Raw genomic sequence first — 21,614 nt, 5'->3', positions numbered from 1 at the left:
AACGAACGGAGGGGGAGGCCGCGGCGACAAAGATGTTTTAGCTGGATTTAAAACTCAGGGAAATCTTGTTTTGCTTGTCCTTTGAGTCCTCGGAAAAAAAGTGTCAGCAGTTCTTCCTTGTTTGTCTTCCCCGGGAAGCACGACTCGTACATCCTCCTCTGATCCGTACGACCGGCGTGAGTGAGTGAGCGTGTCCGTTGATTAAGAGTGTTATTTATGAGGTTGAAGTGCTGAGTGCAGGAGTTCCAGAGAGGAGAGCATTACTACTACTGCTGCTGCTGCTGCTGCTGGCTTTCTTAACACTCATACAACACACACACACACACACACACACACACACACACACACACACTGAGTCTTTCCCTTTCCCTCCCTTGCAAAACACACACACTCTCACAACAAGGTGAATTTTGTGCCGCCTCGTGCATTTCTCATTTCCCCCTCTCCCAGTGACGTTTTTATTAAAGGATAAATTGTAGACAGTGCTCTCTGTGAAAAGAACATATTAATTCAGCTGTTGCTTAATTGCATCAGGGATTTAGACGCGCTCTCCTGTCCAATTTGCTCGTACGATTCCGCTGCGGAGAGGGAAAAAAAAAAAGAAAAAAGAAGCCCCCTCCGCTTGCTCCTAATCTGCAAAACCAAGCAAGTGTTTTTCTTTCTTTTCCTTGAAGACGCTGGATTTATATTGGGATTAATAAAACGAGAGAGATGCAGCGACACTCCAGCTCTCTCACTGAATTCAATTTAGCGTTATTCTTTTTTGTTTCTGTTTCTCTCACTCCACCCGGGAGCGTGCCCGAGTACTTCTTTCTGTTCTTTCTTACAAACCCCCCCCCCCACGGTTACAAACACACACTCACACACACATAACTTTTCAGTATATTCACTTGGCAGGAGCGTTGATGTGACATGACACTTTTTATTAATTACATTGTATCACGACAGACTGGTCCACGTTCAGAGAGAAATCACATCATCATCATCATCATCTTCATCTTCATCATCATCATCATCATCATCATCATCATCATCATCATCACCACCATCATGACTCACTGTATGACTGTACAAGTTCCCCTCTTGGTGTGTGTTTCTGTGTGTGCGTCGACAAAACCCGAAACATTGCAAAGACAGACGTTGGCTGCAATCAGTCGGAGCGTTTCCAAGCTTGTTTAATTTCACCTTGTGTGCTTTTGCAATACTGATGCTTTTTCTTACACTTGTAGGCATAGAAATAGTGTCATACAGAAACCGTACAGCCTTTTTTTTGTTGTTTTTTTTTTCACCCCCTTGTCCTATTTTTAAAACCTTCTACAATCCACAAAACATCCAAAATCCTTTTTCCGTTACTGTCTGCCAACGGCGGCAGCGACGAAACCCCTCGAAAACACAGAGACAAACAGCACGAAACCCAAAAATACTGTCACTGAAAATACTGCATATAGCAAATCACAGTTTTCATTTTTTCCTTGTGGCTTTTTTTTTCAGTTTTGAGTTTGTTTTTTTTTTTTGCAGAGAAGCAGTTTTCGTGGTATCACATTCTTCAGGGCGTTGGGGCTCCAGAAGCATCCGAGCACAAAGTTAATCTCAAGAGATGACCTCTGTGATATTTCGGCTCTATTAGCTTAGACTGTGATGTGAGGGGGTTGTGAGAGAGCGACGGGGGGGGGGGGATTAAATGTGATATGGATCAAAGTCGCGATGTGTTATCTGTGTGTGTGGAATATGCTTCGGTTTAGCAGACTCACACGTTTTTGTTTTTTTTTTTAGCCCCAAACTCAGCCCAGCATTTGTGTTGCGGTGAGGCGACAGGTTTAAAAAAAAAAAAAAAAAAGGAAAAGAGAATATCCGTTAATATTGCTGATATACTTCTGCAGGCTTTACTAGGTTATGTCGCGCAGAAGGCTGATTTCGGAGACGGTAATAAAGCAATCGAGTGATTCCATAAATCTTAGCTGCCATAGTCCGACGTGACCGGGTAAAGTCATTTATCATGGATTGGTGAAACGGCGACGACAGATCAATTCCTGATGCCTCTGTTGAGTCTCAGTGCATCTGAGCTAAGATTTGGCTACAGTCTGAATCCCTCCTGACGCCCAATCAGCCTTCTCCACACACACACACACACACACACACACACACACCGCCGGGAGATAGTGTAAACGCCGCTCTGCATCCTCCCCGGGGGTCAGCTGCATGTCGTTTTTGTGTATCTGTGAGTCCCGTGAAGCCACGCCATTCCTCTGCCCTCCACTTCTAAAGTCTAAAGGAGAAAATAGTACAATCTAGATACCGACACAGTCTCGGACACAGCAAGTTTGTGTGACGCTTATCTCTCTCAGCAGCTTATTCACATTTGTACATGTATTTTTGTTCATTCCTCTCGCTGTTATTTCATTTTTACAAAAAAAAGGAGAACAAAAAAAGGAAAAAAGTAGCACTTTTTAGAGACCAAAGTTTAAGACTATCACGTACAGTATAGGCAGCATAGAAGAGGAAAGTTGGTTGAGTAGTCTATTTTACAGTAGGTCACTTGAAGAAGAGAGAGAAAGAGTAGAAGTCTGTGATTGTCAGTCCCTCCTGTTTTCCGAGGTGTCCACTCATACAGCGGTTGTTGTTGTTCCTCCTTTCCCGTTTGTCTTTGTCTGGCCAACGCGTTTTGATCTGAGGCATCGATGCGAAGACAGCCGAAGTCTCACAGAGTGCTCCAGCGTTTTTTCACTGACAAGTCTTCATCAAAACAAACACCCCTCTCACAGCTTCTCCCTCTGTCAAAACATCACCGCCGTCCAGCTCGACGCGTTTCGCTATAATTTTTTTAGTTTTCTTTTGTAAAAAAAAAAAAAAAAAAAAAAGAAGAAGAAGAAAAACGCAGCAGGTATGTACGCACACAGTGCAGCCAGCTGGGATGTCACTTCGACCTGCTCTCACTCCTTTTGACATCGGAGGCGTTCGAAGAAAAAGAAGCGCTGCTCGCACACAGGCCCTCGCACACCCCTGCCCTCTGTTATTGCACAAGAGTCGTTGTGTGGCTCACAAAGTTTTGAGTGCGACTCACTCGGTGCAAACTCCACTCGGCTGTACAGCGGGGATGGATTTCGAGGACCTTGTTAGCCTGCCTCGTCAAAGCAGCAGCCATTAACCCCCCCCCCTCGCATTCTACACCCCGACAGGTGACGCTAATTTCACGACATGTCACACTAAATCCACAAATGTGGCAGACGGCGGTGAGACATCCATCCCTGCTGTAGAGCGCACGAGTGCAGGCTAGGTCGCTGCTAGGAGGGAGCCCGACATAAAAATACATAAACACTCAAGGTTATTATCGTAACATAATCAATTAAACCAGTGATCAATATCAGTTTGTTGTTGCAAAAGGCAACCTCAGATATAGAAAGAAATGTACAAAATGCTTCTTAAGTTATAAATAATAAAATCAATAAAATCAACATCTTCAAGTTCACAAACATCAATACCATCAAGTGCTGTTGTCAATAAACAAATAAGACTTATATTTCCAGATTGATGTTTTACATCGAATTAAGAATGGCTGTCAGTGAAACCGCACGTGATCATGAGCGTCCGTAAAGAGTAAAATATGCTCCAGTTAAATGCAGAAAAACGAACATTGAATGTGTCTTTTCCTTGCATGCTGTCATGTCGTGTGGTGTGTGTGTGTGTGTGTGTGTGTGTGTGTGTATGTGTGTGTGTGTATATATACAGAGTGTCCGTGAGACTCCTGACCAGAGATGTGAGCTGTCCTGTAAGTGAGTGAAGTGGTTTCTCAATAATGGGGATGTGTGGTGCATTATTGAGTTTATTTTCAGTGTAAGCTGTTTGGTGGACTGCCAGTAAAAATGAGTGTGTGTGTGTGTGTGTGTGTGTGTGTGTTTGAGGCCAGCTGTAGGAATGCGACGGGAGCGTGAAGTTGTGGAGAACATTTGCGGGCCGCACTAATGATGGATGCTCACTTTCACTCTCTCCCTGAGGACATTCACACCTCCTCTCTTTCCTCCTCGCCTTCTCCCTCCTTCAATCTTTCCCCTCCGTGACCCGTTCGTACCTCCTCCTTTTCTACCCCATTGCTTCCCCCGTTCCGTTCTGAACTCTCTCCCTTTCCTCCCCATTTCTTCAAAATATGCGTTATTACCTCTCCCCTCCACTTCCAACCCAGCGTCTCTCTATGGTTTTTCTTCTCCTTCACCTCTCCCTCTCCATCCCTCCATCCTTCCTTCCTTCTCAGCCATAAAACAATAAGTCTTGAATGTCTGTGAGGAGACTGTGCTAATGGAGCCCATTAGGCTGTAATGAAATATACATTACACCATTACAGTGGACGGGGGCCTGGCTAAAGCACTGCACCGCTCAAATAATAAAACATGCACAATTCAATTTCCTTCTCGGCTCGTTTTGAGTGTCTTCCAGTGTGTGTGTGTGTGTGGGATGACTGGATAAGGTATACAGCGTGTGTGTGTGTGTGTGTGTGTGTGTTGCATGCATCCCCCCCCCTCTCGCGCAGATGTGGTTTTCAAGGATGTCTGAGTGCTGAGAGCCTTGATGATTTAATATGGGGTTGACCAAACGAACCACACCTTCCACAGCGCCACCGCCCACACTCCAAGATCCCGACCACTCAAAAAAAAACAAAAACAGACCCAGCCTCCGTCCTCTGCGAACCTCCTCGCCCTTCCCCTCTTCAGCCCCCCCCACTCAGCCTTCACGATCGTTGGACAGCTGCGGACAAGTGAATCAATTGACCCTCCGACACGAGCGCTTGACATCACAAGTGAAGCATCTGTCACTTTTCTGAGGGAGGGTAAAGTAGTCATCATGTTACCGTGTGTGTGTGTGTGTGTGTGTATGTGTGTTTGTAGGCCTGAGTAAAGTAAATATACAGAACAGAGAAGCAGTGGTGAAATGCAGACACGAGTGCATATATCCCTTATTATCATGTCTGTTGCATGAGGAGATAATGTAGATCACTGCCAGATGGATCAACCTTTTGTTTTTTTTCTTTACATTTCTAGTATTTGGCATTCCCGATGTAGTGTGTAGTTAGAATACCTCAGCCGTCCTCCTGGGGTATCATGTTCACCACCAGCAGTCCAGTTCATCTCGAGCAGGCACTGAATTGTTTGTGATTTTTGTGTCTTTTTCAACCAGATCGTGTGTTTGTTCTTTTTACTTCCCCCATCATTTTCCTCGTCGTCATTCTCGTTACAGTCAAATGCACTGTTTGTGTGCACCTGTGTTGGGGTTTTTTGTTTTTTTTGTCCCCCCACAGGCCAATGTTGGATGAATGCGGACATTAATACTCATGTACAAGTTCGGAGAGACAGACAAGCAAGACAAGACAGACAGAGAGACAGACAGGGCGAGGGGGGGGGGGGAAACACAGTGTCTTCACGGCTCCGCGTCGCACGGAGCCACTTCCTCTGAAAACGTCTCACCGTCGTACAGTCTCATATTTACAGGCAAAAAGAATCGAAGCTTCGGGTGATCCTCTTCCCCCCCCACACCGGATGTTGAAAACGAGTCCAGCGAGGGATGAGTCTCTAAATTTAAAGTCCTGTTAATCAGGTTTCATCAATTCAGCCCCAGTCAGTTTTTAAAGCATCGGAAAAGAAGTGAGAAGCTTTTTCTTTTTTCCTCACCCCCACTCTCTCCAAAGTTAAATCGCTCTCAGTAAATGTCTCTTCGGGAAGGAGGAAGGAGGAGAAGGTAGAAGAGATGCACAAAGGAGAGGAAATTGGCAGGAAGGAAGGAGCGAGGCGATTGGGGGACAGGTCGAGGGGTTTTTTGATTGCCTTTAAGAGTTCGATAATAGCTTCACATCCTGTACAGCGGCACCTTGCGCGCACGCACACTCGCACGAGCATCGCACACGTCATTCGCAGGTGTCACCGTGTCCACCCTGACACACACACACACACACACACACACACACACACACACACACACACACATGCAAGCAACCTCAGACGCACTTGGATACAGTAACACACACATCCAGAAACTCTGCTCCGTCCTCCTCCTCCTGCTTTCAGCCCAGTATATCCAGGTATACAGGTGAGGCCTTGGCCAGGTTGAGGAGCAGGCCGTGGATTTCTTTGATGTTGAGTCTCATGTGCGGCTCTCGCTGCCAGCAGCCCAGCATCAGATCGTACACTTCTTTGGGGCAGGTCCTGGGGCGCTGCAGCACCCTGCCCTGGGTAATACACTCTATCACCTGCAGAGGAAGAAAGATAGACAGCAGGTTTGATATCAGCGGTAGTCAAACAAAAAAAACAAACTGCAGGGATTCAAGCTGAAATGTTCAAAACTCGAGTGAAGATGACGGAGCTGCTGCATGATGAGGTTTTCATACAGTTTTCAACAGCTCGTCAAACTCGGCAGCTTGTTCAGAGGCCTCAAGCTTTAAACTACGGCGTTCTTCCTGCACCTATGTCTGGTTAGACTTTCAGAATAAATTGTATGAAACATTCAGACTTCTGGACCGTTATGATGGTTGTCAAAAAACAACATTTTTATGGTTTGTCAAAAAAAAACACAAAAATCTACTTGGTTCGGCAAAATAAACACAATGGTTTGCTTTGGTAAAAAAAACTACTTGTTTAAGGTGAGACAAAATAAGCAACTGTTTAGCATGCACATCAATGTATTATTCTCTGGCAGCAGTTTGGAAAACATCTATATCATTAATAGCTTGTGAATAATTAAGCAGGTTGTGTGTGTTTGTGTGTGTGAATACCAACAAATGGCTTCTGTTAAACTCCCAAAAAGCTGCTGTGTTTTTCAAAAACTGCCACGAAATCCAATCCAAAAGATTAGTTGAAGATTATCGTTCAATATCTCTACATGATTAAGGATCCAGTTTGTACGAGTGTCAACATTCTGCTAATAAAGCAGCTACCTATTTTACTGCTATCAGTGCGTGAGAGGGGATAAATAATGGATAAATCTCCAAGAAGACTCCACATCCTGTGTAAAAAGATATCTGAGGCATCAGATTTGGGTCAGAAGGTGAGCGAACTGTGAAACAGCAGAGATCTTTAAAAGATGTAAACGGGAAAAGAAGGCCGTGGAGGAGGGTAAAGGTTTATTCTGGATGTAACCAGAGTGATTCAGGAGAAAAAAGTGGGCTGCTGCCACAGTTAGAAAAGCTGTAACCAGAGTTGAGTTCATCATGAGGTTGTCGAGGGTGAAGGTGAAGGTGAAGGGTTGAAGGGCTGTTGAGACGGGTGTTCTGTTCCGGAAACTGGGTCAAGACCCGGAGAGTAGTAAAGGGGAAGGTTTGTAAGATTTATGGATTATTCAGAAGAGACTGTCGATTGTTTACGTAGTTATTAATACATTTACGCAGTTGTTGCTTTGTGTTTGTTTCTCTGGCTGATACGGAGCAGCTCCTCTTTATCTACACTGAAACACTCTGAAGACATTTTGGACTGGCTGTGTGTGATTGAGTGTATGAGTAATAAGTCAGACACTTAATATTTTATGCTTTTTGTTGCTTTGAATAGTAAAAGTAGTGCTTGTTCAAGCTCCTCTTTGCAGCTTTATGACGTGTCTTTAAAAAACCAAGAGCCCATGTGACCCTATGACCCTCTCAGTAGACATATTCTGAGTATACTGTGCATCATTTTGACAGATCTCCCCCAAAGGTTCAGTCTGATATATGTATGGAAACTTTTAGCTCTCCGCTGAAATTAGAAATTTAACTCAAAACATGTTTGGCTAATCCACAGGTGTGCTACTACCTGTGGATGTTTTAATGTTATTACCTATTATAACCATGTCATAATTGTTTGTCATTTATCAAGACAAAAATTCTCCAGTGACAATTTCCTGCTTCTATCTGCTTCATTTCCATCTTGATTGAATATCTTTAATTTTCATTGCCGTTTGTTTGGTGAAATAAGCGGTCTCAGGCTTTTAGAGAACGTTAATTCTAATTATGTTACAAAACAAACAATCAAAAGAATCTTTAGAGTATTGTTAATAAATAGTTAATAAACTTAAATTGTTGGTTGCAGCCCTGCTGATTATTATTAAAAATGAAATAGAACTTAATCTCAAGAGAAACTGCTGTGCAGCTGTGGCAGCATGAGCAAATATGAAATATAAAGTATAAAAATCTCTAAAAAACATTTCCTCTTGTTAGTGGCTGTGTCGCTGCACGCTGGATTTAAAGTACTTATATAACAGGATTTAAATCAAGACCTTAAAATACACGTAAACACTCAGGACAAAGAACGAGGACCTTTTTTTTGAGCCATTCTAAATAATAAAACAAAGCAAGATTGGCACTCAGTAGAGCGCATACCTGCGACAATGACCAACAGTCCTCTTCTGTACTCACTCATAGATGGCAGCCATCTAAATACTGCAGTTTTTTCATCAAGATTCATTATTTATCATTCTAAAGAGTGTAAAAAAAAAAACAACATGGATCTGCACAAACGTTATTGGAGTCTATTCCAGACTGAGGCCCGTACAACTTTTACGTTTGTTGGAAATCTGTTCCGTAATATTTGTTAAATCCTGCTGAGAAACCAGCAAAACAGCCAACAAATGGACACCGGTGGAAACAAAACGCTCTCCCCGCACCTATGTCTGGTTAGACTTTCAAAATAAAAGCGTGCTGCCACAATGTTTGCATTGTATGACACGTTAATACTCTTGGACTGTTACAATGTTTGTCAGGATGAATCCAAGATACAATGAAATGCTTCACAACTTATCGAGTTTCTAAGTTATTTGCCTTGACTTCATATAATGAGATAACTCAGGCCAAAGCATTCACACTATGTAAACGGTACCTTCGAGAAACGTGTACGCTGAACGGATCAAATATTTAGTTTCATTTTTAACTGCTGTTCGCTGATATCTCCGGGCTGCAACATCTTGTTTGCCATCACTTATTAAGCTGACGGTGCTTCAGCGGTGCCGTTTACAAAATCAAGTTGTGTTGTTTTTCACTTTTTGACTTCGATTCTTTTGGTGGAGATTTCTACATTGTGTTGAATCAATTACCTCCGCTAGTTGGATGCCTGTTCAAAGCATCTTTGATTTTGTGTCTGCCGCTTGCGTTCAGAAGTGGAATAAAAAAAAAAAAAACAGTGCAATTTCAGAATGTGTGATTTATTCTGTACCTCGTTGTTGGAGAGCTGGTACCAAGGCTGCTTCCCGTAGGTGAAGATCTCCCAGAGAACGACCCCTAGACTCCAAACGTCGCTCTCTGTGGTGAACTTTCTGTACATGATGCTTTCAGGGGGCATCCAACGGATTGGCAGCATGGTGTGACCTCCGACCTGTGAGCACACAGAGAGAGAATGAAAAGTCAGTAGAGTTCACAGCAAACGGGAGAAATAAAGTTGCAGGGAGTTGTTAAGTATCTTCAGTTTCATCGAATCTCAGGACGGACATCTTTTTGCTTTCTATTCTTTTTCCTCTCTATTAAATTCTATTCTTCAGCATCATGCATTTAAAATGCACGGTCATGCAGCTTCTCAAACTCCTCACAAGGCTTCTCTCACCCAATTTCAATACATTTTAAAGCGCCGCTGCAAATGTCTCACTCCTTCAAAACTGCTGCCTGAGGCGTTTAAGTGACGGAGGTTTGGCACATTAGATTGCATCATCTCCGTGACGGTGTAGAATTCGATTTAACTTAAGAAATGTATGAATTGCTTTTATTCCCTCGAAGAAAAGAGAGTTTACGTATGTGCCGTTGAGCTCACACGGCAAGTGGTAATTAATCATTTGCTGATCACAATTACAGAATAAACGTGAAGACGTAACTGATCCAGAAGCAAAATAAAAGCTCCTAGATCAGGTAAACAGTCAAATGTGTGCTTTTAAAAATGCATGAGCCAGTTTGTGAGCGTCAGCAGAAAGTTAGCAGTCGTGCATTATTCATAAATATCTGATAGAGTATAAACTATTACAGTATGGATGATGTGTAAAGTTCCCGTCCCACGTGACTGAAATTCAATTAATCAAAATACAATTTAATTAAACTTAAATTAAACGTCGCAGTAAGCAGGAATCAGACGGCTAACCTCACAGCTACTCTGAGAGACATTTGGTCATTTCATTAGCTCTAATCTGAACCGAGCCTTCAGGGCCCGTTTGATTGGTGCGCTCGTTTGCTCGTTTCTGCTGTTGTTCATAAACACTGATGATTCATGTCTGTCTGTCTCATGGGCTGGGACCTTCAGAAAAATCTTTCATCAAAGGGACAAAAGGTGAGTAAGCCCCTCGTCATCAAGCACACAGCTGGGTCAAACCTGGCCGCTACATTTACATGTTTTGTTGTGTTAATGATTCATATCCACCGGAAGTTTTGGAAGTGGTCCAGTAGATCGAATCAGCTGGCAGCCACGACATGGTCTCAGCGACTGCAACGTGACTGCGACGGGCAAAGTTTCGCTTGTTTAAAGTGCTTGTTTTTGCCACTGGAAGGCCGAAGGTGTTATTCTAAGTGTCTGACAAAAACAGAAACCTTTTTTTTGTTAAATAATACGATCCTTTTAGTAACCAGAAGTCTCGCTCAAGGATAAGTAATGCTCTCCAATCAAGGTGAGTCTCTGAGAAAACATGAGTTAATGAGAGGAACTGCCGGGAAGTATTTATTTCCAAAGTCGTGGCTGAATATTAAGCTGATTTTGACAATGTAGATGTGACGACAACTGTGTCAGCTCACCTTCAGAGATTTCAGAACAAGACTTGTCCTTGTTTTCATCATTGTTTAACAAAAAGGTCTGTCTCAGAGGTGTCGTTTGCATCATTTTGTCAGACACTTGGATCCACAAATTCAGCCTGTCAGTAGCAAAAACAGGCACTTTTAATGGGCGTCACTTTGTTGTCGGTCGTAGTTGATCAAAAGATCGCGTTGCAGCCGTGTCATGGCTTTCAGCTGAGGTGATCTACTGGACTAAAATACTGGAATTCCCCTTGAAGATAAACCTATCGCAGCAGACATGCCAGTGCTTGACTTTTTAACCTGCTCAAAGTGAACCTGAATGAAGCCCAACACTGTGTACAGACGCTGCTCTCCCTACATCGGGCCTCCCCTCCTCCCTTCACTCCTCCTCCGAGCATGAATCTAGCGACCGATCTGCGCTCCATCGCTCCACACAGATAGCACAATCCATTTTCTGAGGTTTATGCGTGTTATTAATGGCTCGGTACCCACACTTGGTCTGTTTCTTTGTTAGTCAGTGGGTTATTTAATGGAGTAATAAAATGTACACGGCCACATAGATAGCCATCAGGTTCACTGGTGCGCCTGGGGAAACGTATCCGCCTCCATCTCTTGCAGCTCTAACTCTTCATAACCAGCCGCTCGCTTTTCTCCCTGTGGTACTTTGTCTCGCTGCTGCTTTGTCTGTTTGTTATTTGCATTTTCTCCCTCTCGCAAATTCAAATATGCTCTCCTGGCAGGGCCATAATGGAGCGCAGTATTACCATAACAGTGTGGCACACAGGTTACAATGTAAGAGTGGGAAAAAAAACACGACAAATGGTTCGTCCGCATTACATTATGCACACCACAACACTGTTAATACTACAACACACACCTTTTCTTTAGATATGTTTTGTCAAACTTGCAGTTATAGTGATAGTGTCTGTCAAAACACAATTTCTGTGTCTGAGATCACTCCCATGTTCTCTACTCCCATAGTTTGCTCCATTGTGCTCAGGAGTCCTTACAGTTCACCTCACCTAGCTGGAATGCTAAGTGGTGAATGAGCTGCGCCACATAGTTTCCGTTACAATACCAAAAAAGCGGTCGGGTGTAGCTGTTTTTGTAGCAGAGCTAAATGAACAGACAAAGCTAACGACAGCTAATTCAGATGAAGAGTGAAAAAGGTACGGACACACAAAACGCAGCAAAGCGAAGCACAGCGAAGCAAAACATCCCACAAGTAGTTACGTGTCTGATCCCAACAACAGTCGACAAAATGAAGCAGTCGCATCAGTTAAGTTACCGTTCTGCTGACAAATCATAGCTACATTATCAAATTATTGATAATTAAGCTTAATATCAATTACATTTAGAAACTCAAACTTTACTTAATCTAATATTTATTGCTGTGGAATTATGTTACAGCTACAGCAACTTCCTGTTTGTTATAGTTAAAAGCTAATTTACCACATTTTCAACAAGCTTTGAATCAATACAATTTGTTTGATATTGCATCTGCACAATTTATAACTTCTCCTCATCAGCTCCCCACATTTGTGCCATCAAAAGCCTGAAACATGTCATCTGGCGACTGTAGGATCATATACCATAATATTTACCACAATAATGTTCGTCGTCTCTTTCTAGCATGAAACCATTTCAGAAACATAATTTAGTGTAATATGATATTGTTCATTTTAAAGTGCTTTGAGCGGTCAGTAGGCTGTCCATTTACCATTCATCACCAGTCGCCTTGTACTGTTTCCTGTTTCCAAACAGACTCCCAACCAAAACCAACAACTGCCCAGCTCACAGCACATCACCTATCAGCAGGGTCTTTATTGGCCCAGTGCATTCTGGGTGTTGTGGGTTTTCAACCTTTTTTGATCAAAAGGGAATACCACATCCCCTTTCCCCTGTTTTCTTTGGTTATGTAGCACTGATAAAAAACAAACAAACATGTGTCTGTAGCAGAAACGGTCTTTACTAGCTTGAAAATATCGTAATGTATAATGATGCAACCAATTATTTTGGCAAATCACATTCCTAAGAACGAGGGAGACCAACTTATTGCGGATTTATGGAAAGCTTTTGAGACACAATCACCTAAACTCAGATATTGGGGTTTTCATAATTTGGCGTTATTTTTAATAAATATCAGGTGAACATGAAACAGACATTGTTCAGTCTATTCTATTAATGGTTTACCGGCTGTACTTGTGCACTGATGTGTCTGACCCTGCTCATTACATTAGTCTTTTGTTTTATTCATCACGGCTGATCATTTCCCCCGATGGCCTGAAATATTAATATCGGGCCCTTCAACTGCTGGGAGACATTTTTTGTTTTAATGTTTGTTAACTGCCTGTGTGAGTGCTGTGCCTTGAGAGAGAGAGAGAGAGAGAGAGAGAGAGAGATGAGCGAGAGAGAGAGAGAGAGAGAGATGAGATGAGAGAGAAGAGAGAGGAGAGAGAGAGAGAGAGAGAGAGAGAGAGAGAGAGAGAGAGAGAGAGAGAGAGAGAGAGAGAGAGGCAGTCTTTTCCAAACGGCTCTTACAAGCCTGAATTGGAAAAAGGAAACAGAGGAGAGAAAACGAATGAAGAAGCAGGGAGGGGAAACCTCAGATGTAATCGTCTTGTCGTTAGGCAGGAGAGGGTATCAAATATTAAGAGAGTCACGTTTACAGTGGAAGACCAAACATTTTCCAGAGATTCTCACTGAAGTGGAGACGACGCATCTCTCGCTGTCTTCGGCTCTTTCTCTGTTTTCTCTTTGCTGTCAGCGGCTTTGTCGTCGGTCTTTGTGTCCTCTGCTGTTCCCTTCTCTCTCTCTCTCTCTCTCTCCCTCTCTGCTCAGTCTGTCTCACTCGTTCTCACCTTCCCTCACCGCCTGTCTCCCTCCCTCCCTCCCTCCCCGTCTTATAAATATGCATCATTTCAACTCGACCACTGCCTGAGTGTTCCAGGAAAGCCTTAAAAAAAAAAAGAAAAGAAAAAAGAGGCAAAGTAAAGCAGAAGAGGGCTGTGGGATCTCTGTAGTGACCTCCTGGAGGCTGCGGTCTCCATGGCAGCTGCACCGGGTTGAAAAAGAAAGCATTCTGGGAGTGTGGGAGGGACTTATGTGACTAACTCCGCCCACTCTTTGTTACACAGGAACCCTACCTTAATTGCCCTCGGTGTTGCTATGGAAACAGAAACTCTTTCCAAGAATGCCGGTGTCTGCCTGTGTGTCTATCGCGTGTGTGTGTTTGTGTGTGTTTGTGTGTGTCTTTTCCTTGGAGCTCGTTCTCCTGGCGGGTTCAGACAGAGGAAAATGGTTGACATATTGGTTTTTAACACAACATGCTGTTGTTTATTTAAGCAATGCTGCCCTGAGTGTCTAATTAAAGTCCCCGTTTTAGGACGTTTATTTGCCCTAATCCTAATCTTGTGTATTTAGGGATTAATGTAGTTTTTCTTTTTTATTGGCGTATGTATCTGTAAATAGATCACAGTGTTGGGAAATGGCACATTTTGGGTTGCATGTTTCCTGCCTTGGACGTTGAACGGCTGCCTCCATCTTGTTGCGAAGAGGATGGACTGATGGAAATAAGACCTGGACTTTGTCATTGTATCCTTGACAATGTGTTGCAGTTTATATTTTTAAGATAATGTTGAATAAAACTCCTAGATCCCAATATACTCAGGGAGCATTTAACCCTTTTTAGACAGAACATAAGCAGGGATGGAGGAGCACCGCACTAAGCAACATATTTCAAACAACAATGCAAAGACTGTCCTATTATGTGTCTGATGGCCAAAGCACTCAGAAGGAAGATACTATTGTCAATGAATGGATGCACGTTGGGCAATCAAAACCAGAGCTGAATAGGAATAACATCCAGAAGGACATAGCCTCCACCGTCAAGAAAGGAAATAGAAAGTGGGATGTCACAAGTTTACGGACGCAAAAAGCATCACAGGCCCTGGACTACTTTCCACAGCGGAAGAGGAAACAGGTTGGGCCAAGAAAAACACGGAGAGAGAACGATAACGAATGCTGATGAATTAGCTTTTGTACCATATATAAATCAGATCATTAAAAAATAAAGGGAACGGTGAAGTTCACTATGATGGCACTAGGTATGAAAGGGACAAGGCTGAAGAAACCGCAGTCTCAAGAGTATTCAACACTGATGAGGGAAGCTTACACAGCCAGCTCAACTCCTTCGACCTTGCTGCTATTCAAAAGCGTCACGCACAACCATCCGTGAATACCGTGCTGACTAATCGTGTGCAATCTACTGATCACAACCTGCAACCAAAGTAGAAATTAAAGGTCAGCAGGTGGCATTGGAGGAAACATGTTATTTGATCGGGGGAACAGACATTTGCACAACAATGGCATGTACAGTATGTTATTACTGCAGAGTTGTGATTATTCTTCAATTTGGGAATGACGGTGTTGATATGGATCCTGCTATTTGTATTGCTAAGACCTGTTCTGCTATGCCTCTGTTGGTTGCCTCTGTTAGATCAGTCAGGTTTAGATATGAGAAGTGTGACTGGTTAGGATTAAAGTAAGAATATTAGATAAGATATTAGTAAATCCAATAAAAGCAACAAAGACTAAAGACTTTCTGTTTGCATAATGAGGGGAGAAAAATGAGAATGTGTCGTCTGACAGCTTGTTTCTCGTGTGAAACTGACAAAACTAGGATGAATTTATGTGCTTTTATTTGGTTTGTTTGCTTGTTTTCTGTCCACTTGAATATCGTTTTATATGTGTGGTTTGGGTTTATGTTTGTTTTCATGTCATTTTAGTGTGTGGTTTTTGGTTTGGCAGTGACATAATATAACGAATAATGATGATACCAGAAACGATCAAATCCGTTTTTTACAGAAGGTGATAAACATTTTTATGGAAATCACTCGACAGATTTTTGTTTTGACAATTTCTTGTTTTTGCAGTGAGAAACGATTCTCCATATTTGAATATGTGTTGTCAGTATTTGTCTTTCAGTCTCTGTGTTGATGTGTGACAGCGGCGTGTTTTTGTCCGTCCACATGCACACACACTCTCCCCTCCACGGATAATTGCTCCATTCTGGCCTCTCCAGGTGCTCCATTAAGATGCTGTTTGTCAGTGTTGGCGAGGACCTAGAGATGGGTTGTAAAAAAAAAAAAGAAAAAAAAAGAGCCAAATTACTCTGCAGAGATTGTTTAGCTCTGCTTTGCTGCCGGTGGTTTTTTCTTCGGTCTGTGTGTCAGCGGTGCAGAACAGTCGACCTCAAAACCCGAGCAGACATTTAATTCTTCCTCAACCCCCACACATTTGGGCATGAAATCAGTTTAGGGAGAAAAAAACGTGCCTGCATGTGTGCGTATTCGCTCTCTACTCGGCTCTAGGTGAAGTCCAGCCACACACACACACACACACACACACACACACACACACACACACACACACACACAGCATATAAAAGGCTCAAGGTTTGAATCGAGGCATCCTGTCAGCCTCATTGTGTAACAGTGGGTCCAATGACGTCACCACAGCCTCTTCAGTCCTACGCCTCTGCTTCCACACACACACACACACACACACACACACACACACACACACACACACACATGCACACAAGCAGTGGGGGAGCTCTGATTCCTCTATGACTCATCTTTGCTCCTGTCTGACGCAAGAGCATGACTGAGTCCCCACACACACACACACACAGACACACATGCTAAAACACTGGCTGGATCGCTGTGTTTTTACCTCCCACCATACTGTATCTCTCTCCTGCTCGTCTACCTTTCTCCGTCCTCGTCTGTCATTCATTGCTGTTCCTCCGTCTCCGTCCCTGACATCCGCGGTTCGTCTGAAGCTGCAGTTTTGTGTTTGTTATTGTCTCTCCTGTACACTGTACAGCCGGGGCTGCCTCGTCTGCAGACCTCTCTGCTCCCACCTCAGCATGTGTGTATCCCTTTATCGCCCCATTACTGCTTTTTCCTCCTTTTGTATATTTATTTGTGTCTTGTTTTTCACCCTCCCTGGCCTCCCACCCCTCTCTCCCTCCATCTCTCTATTTACCAGCTCTTTCTCTCCTTTCATCTCCCTGCCTCCGTCTCCCACACTTCCATCCCTCTCCTCCTCCTCCCACCCCCCAAACTCTCTCTTCCTCTCGCACCGCCTCAGCATACTAAACACAAGTTCTCTGATTACTTTTCTTCCTGAGAAACGTTGGATACAACTCCGAGGCTCGTAGCTGCTGCCTTCGCCCGTTGCCATGACTACAGCCTCGGCGCTTAGCTTTATTGAGGTGGGGTGAAAGGAAGGAGGTGGAGGAGGAGGAGGAGGGGAGGTTGCTGTGTGTCGTCACCCAGATAGTACAAAAGAGAGCCACAGAGGAGAGACCTTAATCTTTTCAACATCTTTAATTTGATGCCATACAGAACTAGTTATTCCAAATTTAATCTCTACGGTGTTCAGAGAAAGCCTGATGAAAAGTCAATTTTCCGTGCGCTTGGAATACTGATTGATTGTGGCACTGTGGCATCTTGTATTACCTTCTTAACATTGTGGCTGAGCTCCGGGGTCATGAAAGGTTTTCTCCGTGAGGGGAGACTGAGACTGATCATTAAAAAGAGAAAAAAATATACCTGGAATTTTCTTATACTGGCACGCCAATTCCATTAAACTACTGGATGTTTTTAAAATATGCCTTTTGCTTATCTTCAACAACAGCTGTGTCTACATCGACCCAATCACTAATTATCAGAATAAACCCCCAATCAGAGTGAAAATCCCTCATGTAAAGGTCTCAGACTGAAGAGACTGATCCGATCCTTTGGGTGTTGTAAACCTTTGGGTGGTGTAAACCTCTGATCATCCAATCAATAGGAAAATATTAACCCTGTAAACGCACGCTCGCCTGACGTGGGCGCAACATCATAGGTGACGTTGGCTCCTGGAGGCACAAAAACATGGTGGGAGCAAAGCAAAACTGGTCTGTGGCCGATGCAACTTATTCGTTGGAGGTCTTAAAGGAGTTAAAGGTTGTTGAACGCCTCAGTGGTTGAAACAAGTTGTTTATACAACTGTTTGAAAAGATGAATGAAGGAGGAATCCATCAAACCATCGACCCAATCAAGAACCACTGGAACAGTTAAGCTAACCTACTACAATTGCAAAGCTCAAAATGACAAAAAATGGTTGAAAAATGGCAGAGAGACTTATCGATGATCTAATGGATGAGCAATGATTAGCGACTATGACTTGCTACGGTCTGAATGTGGGGTTTGAAGAGAACTCGTCTGAGGCCCCTGTTTCTACTCAAGACGCCAGCAGCATAACTGGTAAGTTCAATCTTGACAGCTAACACTAACGGCGCAACATTAGCTCAATAAACACGAACGTGGAAAGTGTATTGACCCACCGTCCAAATGAATGAATAAACTTTTGTCACCAAAAGAAGTGAGCTTACATAAAAGATAAAAGCATCAGTCAATGCTATCACTGAGGTTTACATCAATCCAACGGCTTATACATCATCGATATCACTCTGGACGTTATTGTTAAGAATTTGTCCCAAAAAGTAGAGATTTTTCATGTCGGCTGCTGCTTCCTTCTTTACCCATTCCTCCCTCCCCTGAGTTCTCTGTCACTGTCACTCATGTCAGTTTGTCATGGTGGACGTGGGAAAGGGCAGGAAAACATGGACAGTCACTATCAATCAATCTGTGTGATTTATTGGGTTTCGGACTTCTGGAAAGCTGACAGATTGTTGTATGGAATGAATAAAACCCACACAGTCTCCTGCTGCCTCGTGTACCTCTGAGTTGTCTCAACACTCATAGTAGAGCTGCTAAATGTCCCTGCGAAACAAAACGTACACAATGTAAACCCACATCTTTATTTTATCAACTCATCTCCAGTTTCAGAGTACTTTTTGCAGTCCTAATAAATCTGTGGTGCTCAGTCCTGCATACAGGTGTCGTGTCTCCTAACCTACATTACTATAACCTACAGATTAGTATTGTATTTGAATGAAAAAAAATACAATCAAAATATGCTGTGTTTTGGAGTTTGATTGACCAGATAATGTGTTTTTTTAAACACTGATCAGAAAAGATACAATAGATTTGGATGCTTATTAAACTGTCAGATAACAGATGTGTATTGAACCTTCCTCCAGCTTCTTATATTTAATATTTCAGCAGCAAACTCTCAAGAAAATAGGATACATATATTACAGGAGTTTACCTGTCTTGTGTTATAGGAGTTTGTGGTAACACTTTATTCCGATATGGTAATATAGTATAAATGTAAGACTTAGTTTAGTTATATCCTCTGGTGCGTCGTTGTCTCTTTCTACTTCCTGCTCACCTGTTCTGTTTCCCTCCAGTGTTCCTGTGCTCCTCCCCTCACCTGTCTCACATCAGCCTCGTTAGCGCTGACCTCTTCCCAGTGTCTCTCCACCTGCACCTCATCCCCTCGTTAGTTTAGTTTGTATTTAAGCTTGTGTTGTTCACTCGCTCTTTGCTGGTTTGTCTATTTTCGTCCTCGCTTAAGTCCTGTATCCCCTGTGTCTCCTGTGCCTGTTCCCCAGTCCTCCTGTGCTCCCTGTGATCCTGATTTTTCCCCCGTGGTTTTCTGGTTTGCCCTCAGTTTTTGTATCAAGTTTGTATTTTACATTACCTTCCATTTTATTCTTCCCACTTTTGGATTCATGAGCTTCAGCTCACTAAAGTCTGTCTTTTCTTTTCAACCCGCCAGCCTCTGTCTGTCTTGAGTTTGGCTCGTTTTGTGTAAATTGTGGCACAATGTGATCCAAGCTAATCTTATAATACATATTCAGTACATTATGTTTGAAAACCTTGAATTATAATACCCTGTCTTCCAAAGATCCTAATAAATTATCAATATTACTTCTTCTGGTAAGTTTCTGATATTATTCTTTCACTTTTAGTAAGTAGTTTGTCGTGCAGCTTCATGGTTATCTCTGCTCAACAGCTGAATACTACATTTTAAAAACAAACTCCTGCTGAAGAAAGGAAGAATGAGTAAATTACTAGTCTTAACAATAGTAGTGTATATTGGACGTCAGTGGCTGAACATATTGCCATTATTATCTAAACGAACAGCCCTTATTTCACACACAGTATACGACACAACCAGGCATGCTACTTATCATCCCTCCCCTTCAGTCCACGTAATTATATATGTATCTCACTACACTTTGACTTCCCTGCACTCAGTTTAGATGACCTACCACAGCAAAGCGTCTGACTGTAACTCTGCCGGAGTCCGTCAGTCATGCCCATGCAGGGGAACAGCAGAGAGGGACCCATGCAGCAGGGAGGAGGGAGGCTAAAAGAAGGGCCAGAAAAGATATCGACACATACACCTACCCTGTAGTAGTCAGTGCTGTAGACGTCTCTGGACATGCCAAAGTCTCCGATCTTTACCAGCAGGTTCTCGCCCACCAGGCAGTTCCTGTTGGACAAAACACACTAAGTAAACTTCTGTCACATACAGTGTGTTATTAATACCCAAGAGACGCTCAGATGGAAGCCTAGAAAGTTCAACAGACATTCACATCAAGTCAGACATTCACAGACTTGTTAAAATAGTGTTGAAATATCCCTTTTATCACTCGAAGGTAGCAACATGCCTCTCACATCCATGATTATATAATGAGTGTAACATATTGTTCTATCTATAAACATGTAGAGATATGAAATACAAGCTTGGAGTAACTATTTAATACAGTCGCAGTTTTGATTAAAATGCTAAATGTTTTTGGGAATAAGTTTGGTATATCTATATTTTTTTTATGTTTGTTTAACTCACAACATCCTGAAAGTGTTAATTAATTAATTCATGAACAATTTTAAGGCATATCATGTCATTGGCACAGACAATGTAATGTAAAAACTATTCCTCAATCTAAAATATAATATTTTATTTTTCTCTGCAACCACCTAGCATCCCCTGGAAATTATCCCCATTAGGGGTCTTGATGTCTGGGTGGAGAACCAATGCTCTAATGGCCACTGGCTTGTTTAGCTCAGCTGCCATTTTTCATATACCAGACTGCATGTCTGTGCATTTATAAATGATTTTAAAATGATTACATTGGTCAAGAGCAGTATAACCTCATACTGAAATTTCAAGGATGACCAAACAAAACTTTATTCATGAAGTGTTTTAATTTTATTCCGTTCGAAAAACGCTTTTAAAAAAGTGTTTTTTTTTCACTTTTCTATATTCTATGAGCTGTAGAAGGGTTTGAATAAATGTCCCTGTAGTTTAGTGTCAAGGGACAAACCTGGTGGCCAGGTCGCGGTGCACAAAGTGCTGTGATGCCAGGTAGACCATGCCAGATGCTATCTGCTGGGCGATGTGCAACATCTGAGACTGGGTCAGCTCCACAGGTCTGGTGGTCTGGCCCTCTGCCATCAGAACTGCATCTGGACCGTGGGCCCTGTGAGGGAACAGGTGGACAATTGTCATGCGTGCCTGGTTATTCATTTGTTGGAGTCGTGTGTTATTTCTTGCGCAGTGTTGCCTGGTATCAAATCCTTTAAGAGGGAACATTTAGAAGATTTAGCTTGATTCTTTTTCCAAACAGCCGAGGAAACTCCTACTCTACAATCCGATTTGTCTATCGATTCCAACTTCTTCGATAACAAGCTGACATTTTGATGTAACAAATAATATATCCATGCCTGAGGAACTTGTTGAGGTCTCCGTGTTTCATGTACTCAAACACCATGATGAGAGGGTCGCTCTCCACGCAGACTCCGTAGAAAGTCACTATGTGTTCATGTTGAAGGTTGGTCAGCAGCTCGGCCTCGCGGTGGAAATCCTTCCTGGCATTTTCACTGGCCTCTTTCAGTGTCTGCACACACACACACAGAAGTGACATTTTAATAAACTGACA

General features: G+C 42.8%; 1 protein-coding gene across 4 annotated transcripts in view; it reads right to left on the bottom strand.

Moving 5' to 3' along the window:
- Positions 1 to 906: 906 nt before the first annotated feature.
- Positions 907 to 21,614, bottom strand: part of ntrk2a (neurotrophic tyrosine kinase, receptor, type 2a) — a 97,437-nt gene continuing 76,729 nt past the window's right edge. For 3 of the 4 annotated variants that reach the window (XM_030418271.1, XM_030418273.1, XM_030418270.1), the window contains 5 exons: positions 21,400 to 21,572; positions 21,000 to 21,155; positions 20,074 to 20,164; positions 9,156 to 9,314; positions 907 to 6,232 (listed from right to left, as the gene is read on the bottom strand). In XM_030418271.1, the coding sequence (XP_030274131.1) occupies positions 6,047 to 6,232; positions 9,156 to 9,314; positions 20,074 to 20,164; positions 21,000 to 21,155; positions 21,400 to 21,572 (765 nt within the window). In that variant the 3' untranslated portion in view covers positions 907 to 6,046. The remainder of the gene's footprint in view (positions 6,233 to 9,155; positions 9,315 to 20,073; positions 20,165 to 20,999; positions 21,156 to 21,399; positions 21,573 to 21,614) is intronic. The other variant, XM_030418272.1, reaches the window with a different exon arrangement.

This window comes from Sparus aurata, chromosome 5 (genome assembly GCF_900880675.1).
Source record: "Sparus aurata chromosome 5, fSpaAur1.1, whole genome shotgun sequence".
NCBI lineage: Eukaryota > Metazoa > Chordata > Actinopteri > Spariformes > Sparidae > Sparus > Sparus aurata.
The sequence above is the reverse complement of the archived record's forward strand: the minus strand, read 5'-3'. Positions and strand labels throughout refer to the sequence as shown.